Genomic DNA, 12,751 nt, shown 5'->3' on the forward strand with positions numbered 1-12,751 from the left:
CTTCACAGTAGAAGACACCAATTACATACCAGAAATAGAGGGCAACCAAGGGGCTAACAAGAGTGAGGAATTTATGGTAATTAATATCGGCAGAGAAAACATATTAGAGAAACTTAAAAGGGATTAAAAGCCAACAAATCTCCAGGCCTGATGGCCTACATTCAAGGTTCTAAAAGAGGTAGCTGCAGAGATAATGGGTGCACTGGTTATGATTTTCCAAGATTCCCTACATTCTAGAGCAGCCCCAGCAGATTGTAAGTTATCAAATGTAACTCCGCTATTCAAGAAAGGAGGGAGAGAGGAAACGGGGAACTACAGGCCAGTTAGCTTGACATCAGTCATTAGGAAAATGCTGGCATCTATTATTAAGGAAGTCTCAACAGTGCACTTAGAAAATCATAGCATGATCAGAAAAAGTCAACATGGTTTTACAAAAGGGAAATTGTGTTTGACAAATTTATTAGAGTTTTTTGATATAGATGAAGGGAACCAGTAAATGTAGTATATTTAGATTCCAAAAGGAATTTGGTAAGCTGCCGCACAAAATGTAAATACACAAAATAATGGCTAAGGGAGTTGGAGGTAATATATTAGCATGATGGAAGATTGATTTAATGGACAGAAAGCAGAGAGCAGGGATAAACGAGGCATTTTCAAGTTGGCAGGCGGTAACTAATGGAGTGCCATAAGGATCAGCGCTGGGGTCTCAACTATTTACAATCTAGTTTAATGACTTAGACGCAGAGACCCTGCTAATGACACAAAGTTAGCTGGGAATGTAAGCTGCTAATGACACAAAGTTAGATGGGAATGTAAGCTGTGAGCAGTGCACAAAGAGGCTGCAGAGAGATATAGACTGGTTGAGTGAGTGGGCAACGAGATGGCAGATGGAGAAAAAATGTGGGGAAGTGTGAGGTTATTCACTTTTGGTATTAAGAATAGAAAAGTAGAATATATTTTAAAAGGTATCAAACTTTTAAATGTTGATGTTCAGAGAGACTTGGCTGTACTCATACAAGGAACACAAAGTTAGCATGCAGGTACAGCAAGCAGCTGGGAAGGCAAATGGCACATTGGCCTTTATTACAAGGGGATTGGGGTACAAGAATAGGAAGTCTTGCTAAAATTGTATAGGGCTTTGGTGAGGCCACACCTGGAGTACTGTGCACAGTTTTGGTCTCCATATTTGAGGAAGGATATACTTGCCTTGGAGGTGGTACAGCGAAGGTTCATTAGATTGACACGAGAGAGTTGTCCTCTGATGAGATGCTGAGTAAATTGGATCTATATTCTCTGGAGTTTAGAAGAATGAGAGATGATGCCATTGAAACATAACAAAATTCTGAAAGGGCTTGACAGGGTAGACACTGCGAGGTTGATACCCCTGGCTAGGGAACCTCGAACATGGAGGCACAGCCTCAGGATATGGGGTTAATCGTTTAGGACTGAAATGAGGAGAAATGTTTTTACCCAGAGGGTTGTGGATGCTCCATTGTCGAGTATATTCAAGACTGAGATTGATAGATTTTTGTCCTCTCAGGGAATCAAGGGAGTGAGCAAGAAGGTGGAGTTGAGGTGGAAGATCAGCCATGATTCTATTGAATGACGGAGCAGGCTTGAGGGGCTGAATGGTCGACTTCTGCTCCTAGTTCTTTTGTGACGACCTTTTTTCCCTTCCCCCCACCTCTCTGTCCAATCTAATCATGAATGTAGATCCTGGAAGTGAATTCCCTTGCCTCAAAACTCTGCAAACTTTCTCCCACTCTGTACTCTAGATCTTTGACATTGAATCTGGTATCTATGGCCCTTTATTCTTGACCCTTCAACTACTGGAAAGAATCTGCTTCTATCTGTCTGGTCCTTTCATAATTTAAAAACTTCAAGTATATTGCCCCACAATCTGCATTGTTGTTCCAGTAAAAAAAAAAACTTTTGTCTTCGCTTGTATTTGCATTTCCTCATACCAGACAGCACCCTTGTAAATTTGCATTATATCCTTTATAAAGATTCAAAATCCTTCCTATAGTGTGGAGTCCAAAATTGTGCACAGTACTCTAATTACAGTTTGATTATGGTTTTATGTATACTCATCATTACCTCTTGGTTTGTATATCTTGTATTATAGACTGCCAACAAATCAACCTTGTGTGTTTAACTTTTTAAACTAAATTGTCCATTTTCTTGAACATGAAATGATAGGCATTTTAGATGTAGATCTGTCTGCAGGGAACAGTATAATATTCTGTCTGCTGCAAGACACTAATAAAGTCAATCTCAAACAAAATGAAGTGGAAGTGCAGTATACATTTCGAGAGGGATCGTACTTGATAGCTGTAAATATATTACATAGATTCTGCAAAATCATTTGAATCCATGGAAAAGGAAAATTGTATTCGATGCCAATGATTGATGAGATTGTCAGCTGCTTTATGCTAGCAGCTTTCAAGCAGTACTTTGCAGGAACATTTCTTCCATTGTAGTTTACAAAGAAACATTGGGAATTATTTGAACAGATTTGTACATTTGTATGACAATCTTGTGGGAAAAAAAATCATAGATGAGTTTCAGGGCTACATCTGGCAATTTGAAGGTGATTATATTGTATGTATTGATGCTATGACTGCGGTGACTGCAACAACTACCGTGGAATTTCCCTGCTCAGCATACTGGGGAAGGTCTTCGCTCGTGTCACTTAAAACAGGCTCCAGAAGCTGGCTGAGCGTGTCTATCCTGAGGCACAGTGTGGCTTTCGAGCAGAGAGATCCACCATTGACATGCTGTTCTCCCTTCGCCAGCTACAGGAAAAATGCCGTGAACAACAGATGCCCCTCTACGTTGCTTTTATTGATCTCACCAAAGCCTTTGACCTTGTCAGCAGAAGTGGTCTCTTCAGACTACTAGAAAAGATTGGATGCCCACCAAAGCTACTAAGTATCATCACCTCATTCCATGACAATATGAAAGGCACAATTCAGCATAGCGGACGCCTCATCAGACCCCTTTCCAATCCTGAGTGGTGTGAAACAGGGCTGTGTTCTTGCACCTACACTGTTTGGGATTTTCTTCTCCCTGCTGCTCTCACATGCGTTCAAGTCCTCAGAAGAAGGAATTTTCCTCCACACAAGATCAGGTGGCAGGTTATTCAACCTTGCCCGTCTAAATGTGAAGTCCAAAGTACAGAAAGTCCTCATCAGGGAATTCCTCTTTGCTGACGATGCTGCATTAACATCTCACACTGAAGAGTGTCTGCAGAGACTCATTGACAGGTTTGCGGCTGCCTGCAATGAATTTGGCCTAACCATCAGCCTCAAGAAAACGAACATCATGGGACAGAACGTCAGAAATGCCCCATCTATCAATATCGGCGACCACACTCTGGAAGTGGTTCAAGAGTTCACCTACCTAGGCTCAATTATCACCAGTAACCTTTCTCTCGATGCAGAATTACACAAGCGCATGGGAAAGGCTTCCTCTGCTATGTCCAGACTGGCCAAGAGAGTGTGGGAAAATGGCGCACTGACACAGAACACAAAAGTCCGAGTGTATCAAGCCTGTGTCCTCAGTACCTTGCTCTACGGTAGCAAGGCCTGGACAACGTACGTCAGCCAACAGTGACATCTCAATTCATTCCATCTTCGCTGCCTCCGGAGAATCCTTGGCATCAGGTGGCAGGACCGTATCTCCAACACAGAAGTCCTCGAGGCAGCCAACATGCCCAGCATATACACCCTACTAAGCCAGCGGCGCCTGAGATGGCTTGGCCATGTGAGCCGCATGGAAGATGGCAGGATCCCCAAGGACACATTGTACAGCGAGCTCGTCACTGGTATCAGACCCACCGGCCGTCCATGGCTCCGCTTTAAAGATGTCTGCAAACGCGACATGAAGTCCTGTGACATTGATCACAAGTCGTGAGAGTCAGTTGCCAGCGATCGCCAGAGCTGGCGGGCAACCATAAAGGCGGGGCTAAAGCGTGGCGAGTCGAAAAGACTTAGCAGTTGGCAGGAAAAAAGACAGAAGCGCAAGGAGAGAGCCAACTGTGTAACAGCCCCGACAAACAATTTTATCTGCAGCACCTGTGGAAGAGTTTGTCACTCTAGAATTGGCCTTGATAGCCACTCCAGACACTGCTGCACAAACCACTGACCACCTCCAGGCGCTTACCCATTGTCTCTCGAGACAAGGAGGCCAAAGATTGATGCTAGAAATGAAATATAGTTCATATCATTATTGCTTTTGTAATCTCTTGTAAAACTGTACTCCTTATATGATACCAAAATGTGCAACAGTGAACCAAACAATACATAAGCAATATTTTAATCTGTTTAAATTGCCAACTAGTAACAGCCATTAATATCAATAGTAATACAATATATTGATAATAAAAGGTCCAGCCACGCATGTCCTAAGTCTCAGTAAGAGTCCAAGTCCTGTATTGTGCCCTTTCAATCTCGGAGCTTTAGTGTATCAAAAATATAACAATAATGTATTTTGTTTTTAAATTAAAGAAAGCCGGAATGAATTTTTCAAAAAATTGGAGTAACTTGCCAGCTATAATTCAGTCTTTGGACCCAGAAGGCATTCACAAATGGCTCAGGATTCTTCACTTTGAATAATGACTTCATCTGAATGTAATTGAATTGCAGCTTTATAGCTCAGCCCAAGGATCTGTTTTGTATGTATTAACAAAGAATCCTCTCCTTTATTTTACATGAAACATTAGTTCTAATAAAAGCTATAGATCTGAGTATTGCTTGATTTTCACTGTACAAGTTACCAGCCTTCTCACTGTAATTATCACCCACTTCATCTTATGGTTCTCTGTCAGAATAGCAGTCATGATGTGGGAAAGATATCTTAATAGTCATGGACACATTAGAAATTTTCTTTTCTGCTGCTGCAGGAAAAATTAGAATTTTAAGAACAAGTAGATACAAAATAGATTTTACAAATAGTACTCATAGTGCACAGCTTTGCATAATGTTCTGGTGCTCTAATTTACTGGTTCTCAAACTGGGGTCCATTGACTTCGGTGGTCTGTAGAGACTATCCGACGATCACAACATAATGTGAATGGGAACCATTAATGTTGGTGCCCCAGTGGCAGAATTGCTACACATCAGGCACCGGGTCAGCAATATTCCACTGCAGGCAGGCTGGTAAACAGCGGATGGGACAGTTGGTGGACAGTTACACCTGAAACATTGGCAGTGTTCCCAACGGGAGCCATCAAGTCTAATCCCACTCCAAGAAGTGCAGAAAGGTCATGTGGTGATTTATTCAACTGGCATATTGCTGAACCTATAGGGTTATCTTTCAGCTGAAGAGAAGGTAAGAGTTTTCACATCACCAATTATATCAGTGTTCAGTATTTTGTATGTTGTACAACCGTGGCAAAATTTCATGGAATTCTCTTTTGAATACTGATGAACTTTACATTCAAAAACGTACATGCACAAGGCATTTATAGTGTTATAATTTAGATGTAGGTGGGGTGGATGGGGGTCCATGATTACTAATCCATTTGAAAGGGGGTCTTTTAACCAAAACCCCTGTTGTAATTCTTCAGTTTCGGCACAACCTCTTAATAGGAGTTGTTGGGTGTATTTTACTATCACAGTTGGTTGCTTCCTCTCTGGGTATCCTCATTTTTAAGCCTTTGTGTCTGTGCAACTCCATGACCCATTTGATTCTGTGCATGTGACATTCTGATCCCCACTTGCTCCATGCATGCATAATTTTGCCCTCTTCACAGTTAATCGAGATTAGATTCAAAATGCTACTTGACTTTTGGTACTAATTCCAGTGGCCTTGGCACTATAGTCTCAGCAGGCACATTCACTCTGTATACCACATAATATGGCGGTTCCCTGTTCTCCATTGCCCACACTGCATCAAGATCATTCAGTGCTCTCAGATACTTAGAACACCCTCCTTTGCTCCCAGCTGCCAGCTGCATCCAATATCCGGATCTGTGGTGGAGGCAGAAACCCGCCACTCATTTAAAAGGTTGGGTGGCTAGTTTTTTCAGCTACTGCAGACACAATGGACTGAATGGCCTCTTTCTGTGCTGCAACTTTTGTATGGTTCTTTGGTTCTATCTCAGCCTCCCTAATGCTTCTAAACCTCAGTAACCCCTCTGAGAGCAAGTACAACCCTTCTTCATATATATTTGCAGGCCTCATGCTCCAGTCCTACCAAATGATCCAAGGCACCATTTGGCTTAAGGATGTTTACAGGGCTCAACTGCCTTCCTTTCCCTCCCACAAGTTATTTGAAGGACAAGACTACAGTTTTTCCTGGTCATTAACCACTTCATGTGCTTCAGCCCCCATATCTCATCGTCTGCTGCTGGCATCATGCCAACCAGAGACCCACACCTCTCTCCTAACCTTAGCCCCCAACTTTCTCAGTTGCTTGCATATGTTTCTGTAATTTGTGGAAAACTCCCTCCACCTCTTCCCCAATCCTGATACCCACCTCCAATAAAGATTGTTTATTTCAATCTTGCTGCAGACTCGTTTGAAAAAAGAAGATAGAAATTATGTACACAAATTAAAGCACAAATGAAAAAGCATGGAGAGAGATTTTGAGACATACTGAAGAGAAGAGTCATAGGAAAGCAGAGAGTTGTAGAAAGAGTACCTACAAGAGTTAGAGATAAGTGAGAAATACAGAAACCACAGTAAGCGAATTCTGTCAGAGCCATGGAGAGAACAAAAAAGCTGGAAAACAAAAGAGAAAGTCAGAGGGACACAGAAAAAAATGGATTGGGAAAGAGTGACAGTTACAGGAAGTGAAACAATTTTTATTTATGTTCATGAGCAATTTTACTGGAGATGAACCAGTTTTATTTGTAATGATTGTATTTCAGCCATTCATAGCAGTTAGTCCTTTTAATATTGTACTTTAGTCATGTGCTGACATAATGGTCTTGCTTTTATCATGATGGAATGACAGTATCATCTTCAAAAGAAATTTGCAGGGATTTTTTTTGCTGCTGATGGCACACTCAAAGGAATTCCCTAAGAACTGTAAATTCAATGCAAGAGGATGGTTTGGAGAGTTTTTTTAAGTCAAAGATTTCAGACGTAATTGACTTTACATATTCTATGTATAGTAATCTTGCATTCTGCTGTGGTATGTTGCTTAGTTCTGATGCTTCATTATTTAATTTGTAAATAAAGATTAAAGTAATTTAAGAACAACTTGCACTTATATAGTGTCTTTAATGTAGTACAGTGTCCCAATGCCCATCTCAGAAGCGTATAAACCAATAAAAACTGGTTTGGTGGGTGATATTTCTGCATTCAAATTACTAGAAGTAGTGGGAATCTTATGTAAATTCCAGTATGCAGTGTAATTGCAAAATAGATTGATTGCCAATCCTGCTAATTGTTCTTGCAGTATTATAGATCATAATCTAAAATGTGTACTCCAGATAACAAATGACTCAGTGGGAGTGTTGTAGTGGAGTCTGATAGAAAATTTGAAAAACTTACTTGAAACTCTAAATTGTCATAGTTATCAAAGTGTCATTTTACTTTAAAACTGAAATTGTAAAGTTTGTACAGTTGGAATCAACCTGTTTGGCTGAATAACAAATTAAATCTGAAGATCAATTTACAACTTTACCTCCACCTCTACTACCTGAGATATTCTTGAAGAAGTGTCTGACTGTTTTCTATTTTACATATAAATAAGTTTATGTTTCTGTTTGTTCGGAGTATTAATGAGTTGTGTGATGCATATGCTGAATCAATATCTATTCCTTAACCCTACAGGCTTTGCCATTGTACCAAAGTACTATTATGTGCCAGCTGATTTTATTGAATTAGAAAGGGCAGCACCTGGCAGCCTAAAGCGTTTTCCTAGCAACTCTGGACGTGATGGAAGTCTTTTCTTATGGGGACAGGCCTTGTATATAATTGCAAAGTTGCTTGGTAAGTAAAATCATTTTGTTGACTAAACTCATTAAGTTAGAAGCCAGCAACAGCAGCGTCCTGTATTTATATCGCACCTTTAATTTAGAAAAGCATCCCAAGGTGATTCATGGAAGTATAAGGAAAATCAACACAGCCAAAGCAGCAGTAGAGATTAGAAATGATATTAAGAAGCTTGGCCCAAGAAGAATATTTTAAGGAGGGTCTTTTAAGGAGGTGAGGGAGGTAGAGGGGTTTGTGGAGTGAATTCCAAGAACTGTTGTATGATGCATATGCTGAATCAATATCTATTCCTTAACCCTACAGGCAGCTGAAAGCACAGCTTCCATTAATCAGGCAAAAGGAGGGGGATGCACTGGAGGCCACAGATAGAAGAATGGAGAATATGGTAGGGGTGGTGTAACACTGGTTGATCTTTCAGAGAAAGATGGGGTTAAGACCATGGATGGTTTTAAACATAAGGATGATAATTTCAAATTTGAGACACTGGGGAATCGAGAGCCAATATAGGTCGGCAAGGATAGGAGTGATAGGTGAACAAGACTTGGTGCAAGACAGCACACGGCCAGCAGAGTTTTGGATGTGCTGAAGTTTACCGAGAGTGGAGGATTAGAGGTGAGCAAGGAGAGCATTAGAGTAACCAAGTCTAGAGGTGACAAAGGCGTGGACGATCATTTTATCAGCAGAGGGGTTGAGGTGGGGGCAGACAACGGTAATGTTACCATGGAAGTATGTGGGCTTTGTGATGGAAAAGATGTGGAGGTGAAAAGATTGAGCGTGATGCCGAGGTTGCAGACAGTGTTGCTCAGCCTGAGTGAGTCACTGGAAGTGGAAAGGAGTCAGTGGGGGCTGAAGGTGAAGGCTTCCCAGTGTTTAGCTGGAGGAACTTGTGGCTGATCCAAAAATGATTGTTGGGCAATCAGTCTGATAGCAGAAACAATGGATGGTTTGCGAGAGGTGGTGGAGAGGTAGAACTAGGTATCATCAACGTGTATGTGGAAGCTGATGCTGTGTTTCTGGATGATGTTGCCAAGGGTTAGTAAGTAGGTAAGAAAGAGGAAGAAAACAAAGATCGATCCTTAGGGACTCTTGAGGTGATTGTGTGGAGGTGAGAAGTGAAGCTATTGCTCAAAATGTTCTGGCTATGATGTTAAAGGTAAGCAGACAATGAGATGTGATAGATTGTATCAAGAAAGTGCCAAGAGGACAAAAAAGGATTATGCAACACAGTCACAGAAAATGTAATTTGTGACTTTGATCAGGGCTGTTTCGTTGACCATTTTATGAGCTCATGTGTTGCATAAAAGCAGCGCTTTACTGAATGTAAAGCAAATAAATTGCTGTTATGCACAGCAATCAATATTGCTAAGCAATTCGTTTAATTCTAGGACATTCACAGTCTCTAATAATTTAAGCAATTGTATAAACAAATGTCACATGTACTGGATTCTCTATACTTTCAGGCCTTGATACATTTCATATATCACCCTTCTAAACACATCCAACTCATACCCCAACCAATCAGGCTCTCAGTAGCTCTTTAAGCAATTGAATTTAGTGCATGAACATTGCATCACCTAGTAAGTCAAAATAAGATTTACTCATTTTTATAAAAACAAAATACTGCAGATGCTAGAATCTGAAATAAAACAGAAAATTCTGGAAATGGCAGGTCAGGCAGCATCTGTGGAAAGAGAAATAGAGTTAACGTTTCAGGTCTGTGACCTTTCATCATTCATTCTGCTGAAAGGTCATCAACATTAACTCTTTTTTTCCTCCATAAATGCTGCCAGAGTTGCTGAGTGTTTCCAGCTTTCACTGTATTGATTATTTTTACATTGGTCCAAAAAGGAATTTACTCCTTTGAAAAATTTCCAATGATGTGTGTTATGAACTTAGACTGACCTGAAATCATAGTGGCATCTTGGTAATAAATGTGCATTTTATAACTTTTGCAACTACTCTGGTAATAACAAATGCATATCACACGCTGAACTACTTCGCTGTGAAATGCACTATCCAATATGGAACTGAGATGCATAGACTAAGATGGTGAAAAGTTCAAAATCCTAGTCTGTGTTGAATTAACTGATTGCACCCGGGGCAAGTTATGAGCAATATAAGTGGCCTAGATCCCCTGGAATGGGGAGAGGAAATATCAACCACACATGCCACTTTTGGGTGTTATCTTGTGAAACTGTTGGAAAGTTCACATGTAAATATCACATAAGGATAAAATCAGACTTGGTTGTAATGCCTACCATGGCCAAATAATTTGTTGATGCTCATTGTGTGGTCTCTAATTAGCCACCCTCCCTTAAACCTATTGTATTTTTGAACATCTATAAATTGTGTTCTATGACATATTTTGGATGCTACAATGTTCTGGTCAAATTTTAGTTAACATCCAATTATTTCCTTATGATAGTGGACGAACTGATCAGCCCTAAGGATTTGGACCCTGCTAGGCGTTACGTTCCTCCAAAGGAACAGAGAAATATCAGCATGAGATATTCCAACCAGGTTAGTTTTAAAGGCAATTAAACCAATATCTGTAAATTAATCCAACTGAAAAGCTGGAAAAGAAAATGAAATTGAGAATGATAAGATTTGGAAATCTCTTGAGCTTTCTATAAAGCAATATACTGACTGTAATTACACTGCTCCTATCGTGTTTTATAGTTGGTGAAACAATATATGAACAACAACTGTTAAACTGTATTTAATGTTGTTGTGAGAAATATTAATAGGTGCTGCTGTTTAAAAATTGGCTTACAATATATGATAGTCAATTATACCCAGAATTCTTTTATTTCAGATGAGCAATTAAATGGCTCACGTGGATAACTGTGTTTATTGAATGCATACAGTACTCATTTGATCATATTGTGACCAAATACCAGTAGGTTATTGGATGCAGATGATATTTATGTAATTGTGAGTAAATAATGTACAGTCTCTAAGCCACAGTAAAGTTGTTATTAATAAAAACAAGAAATGCTGGAACCACTCAGCAGGTCTGGCAGCATCCGTGGAAAGAGAAGCAGAGTTAACGTTTCGGGTCAGTGACCCTCCTTCGGAACTGACAAATATTAAAAATGTCACAGGTTATAAGCAAGTGAGGTGGGGGTGGGGCAAGAGATAACAAAGGAGAAGGTGCAGATTGGACAAGGCCACATAGCTGACCAAAAGGTCATGGAGCAAAGGCAAACAATATGTTAATGGTGTGTTGAAATACAAAGGATTAGTACAGAATAGGTGTTAACGGACTGAATATTGAACAGCAGCAAGTGCAAACATGAAAAAAAACAGTGGGTAAGCAAACTGAACAAACTAAGATGAAATGAAATAAATGCAAAAAAAGGGTTGTAAAAAATGTAAAAAAGAAGAAAAAAGAAAAAAACAACTAAAAATGAAAGTAAAAGGGGGGCGCTGTCATGCTCTGAAATTATTGAACTCAATGTTCAGTCCGGCAGGCTGTAGTGTGCCTAATCGGTAGATGAGATGCTGTTCCTCGAGCTTGCGTTGATGTTCACTGGAACACTGCAGCAATCCCAGGACAGAGATGTGAGCAGGGGGGAGTGTTGAAATGGCAAGCAACCGGAAGCTCAGGGTCCTGCTTGCGCACCGAGCGGAAGTGTTCCGCAAAACAGTCACCCAGTCTGCGCTTGGTCTCCGCACACAGTGAGTTTTTGAATGTCTTGAGAGTGTTGTACTGAACAGTAAGTTTTACAGTGAAGTAGAAGAAAGTGTTATGAGATTGCTTCTATTTCTTTTGTAAAATATGTTAAGGACTTTTATTTGAGTTATGGACTGATTCATCCGGATCTTGAAGAGATTGCTAAACTTTGTGGGTTTTTAAGAAGAAGTCACCAGAAGGTTACTGGATTTGGCTAGTAAATAAGTCTTACTGGAAGGCACCTATCTGTGAATAATCACCCAGCAGGGGTTGTTTTTGAATTGGGGAAATGTTTACAAAGAAGTGACATGTCAAGATTAATAGATGTCAGGAGACTTGATTTCTGGAAGGTTTTAGTTTCAGTTTGAACTGCTACAACAGACAGTTCTGTCTTGCCTGCCAGCAGAATAACAGCTCAGCTCTCTCTCTCTTGAAAACAAATCCTGTATTCAATATGTCAGATTCCTATTTCCTCCTGTATTTGAAGAAACCCTGCATGTTTGAAAAACCTTTGCATATTGAACATGTGGAAACTGAAAGCTTGTTGCTGAATTCTTGCTGTAAGCCTATTTGGAGCCTATGTAGCTGCATCTCTTGGAAAGCCTACCCAAACTGATCTTCAACATCACCCAGAAAGAACTGTTTGAGGACGATCCTAGTGACAGCCACCTATACGCATATGGGACACCAAACCAAAACAAAGGACATTTTTCCATACCTTCTTTTCATCCTAAGTGTTTTTTCCCCTTCTGTTTTATTTGCAACAGGTAAGTTAACTGGTGTGTATGGATGGGTATGGGTGTGTGTGTGTCTAGGATAAATAAGCGGCTTTAATATTTCAATTTGTGTGTATGTTTTACTTCATTATTGGTTAAGACTTGGTTTATTTTAAACTGATAATGTTATTGTTGATTAAAGAAACCTGGTTGGTGTGTTTTATTTTGGGGAAAATAGAGTATATTAAATAGAGTAAATAGACGGTATCAGTAAGTGGGAAAATTTTAAATATAATGTTGTGACCTGTGAAGAATTGTGACTAGAATAAACAGTTCATTCCTCCCACCTTGGTCGTAACAAAAGAAAGAGCTTGTATTTATGCAGTGAATTTCACAGCCTCACAGCATCCCAA

The 12,751-nt window shown here is 40.1% G+C and overlaps 1 protein-coding gene across 6 annotated transcripts in view; it reads left to right on the forward strand.

Annotated features, from left to right (window-relative positions):
- phkb (phosphorylase kinase, beta) overlaps window positions 1-12,751 on the forward strand; it is a 368,089-nt gene that overhangs the window by 192,108 nt on the left and 163,230 nt on the right. For all 6 annotated transcript variants that reach the window (XM_068049379.1, XM_068049377.1, XM_068049380.1 and 3 more), the window contains 2 exons: window positions 7,785-7,943; window positions 10,372-10,466. In XM_068049379.1, coding sequence (XP_067905480.1) covers window positions 7,785-7,943; window positions 10,372-10,466 — 254 coding nt within the window. The remainder of the gene's footprint in view (window positions 1-7,784; window positions 7,944-10,371; window positions 10,467-12,751) is intronic.

The sequence above is a fragment of the Heterodontus francisci genome, chromosome 17, assembly GCF_036365525.1.
Source record: "Heterodontus francisci isolate sHetFra1 chromosome 17, sHetFra1.hap1, whole genome shotgun sequence".
NCBI classification, from domain to species: Eukaryota; Metazoa; Chordata; class Chondrichthyes; order Heterodontiformes; family Heterodontidae; genus Heterodontus; species Heterodontus francisci.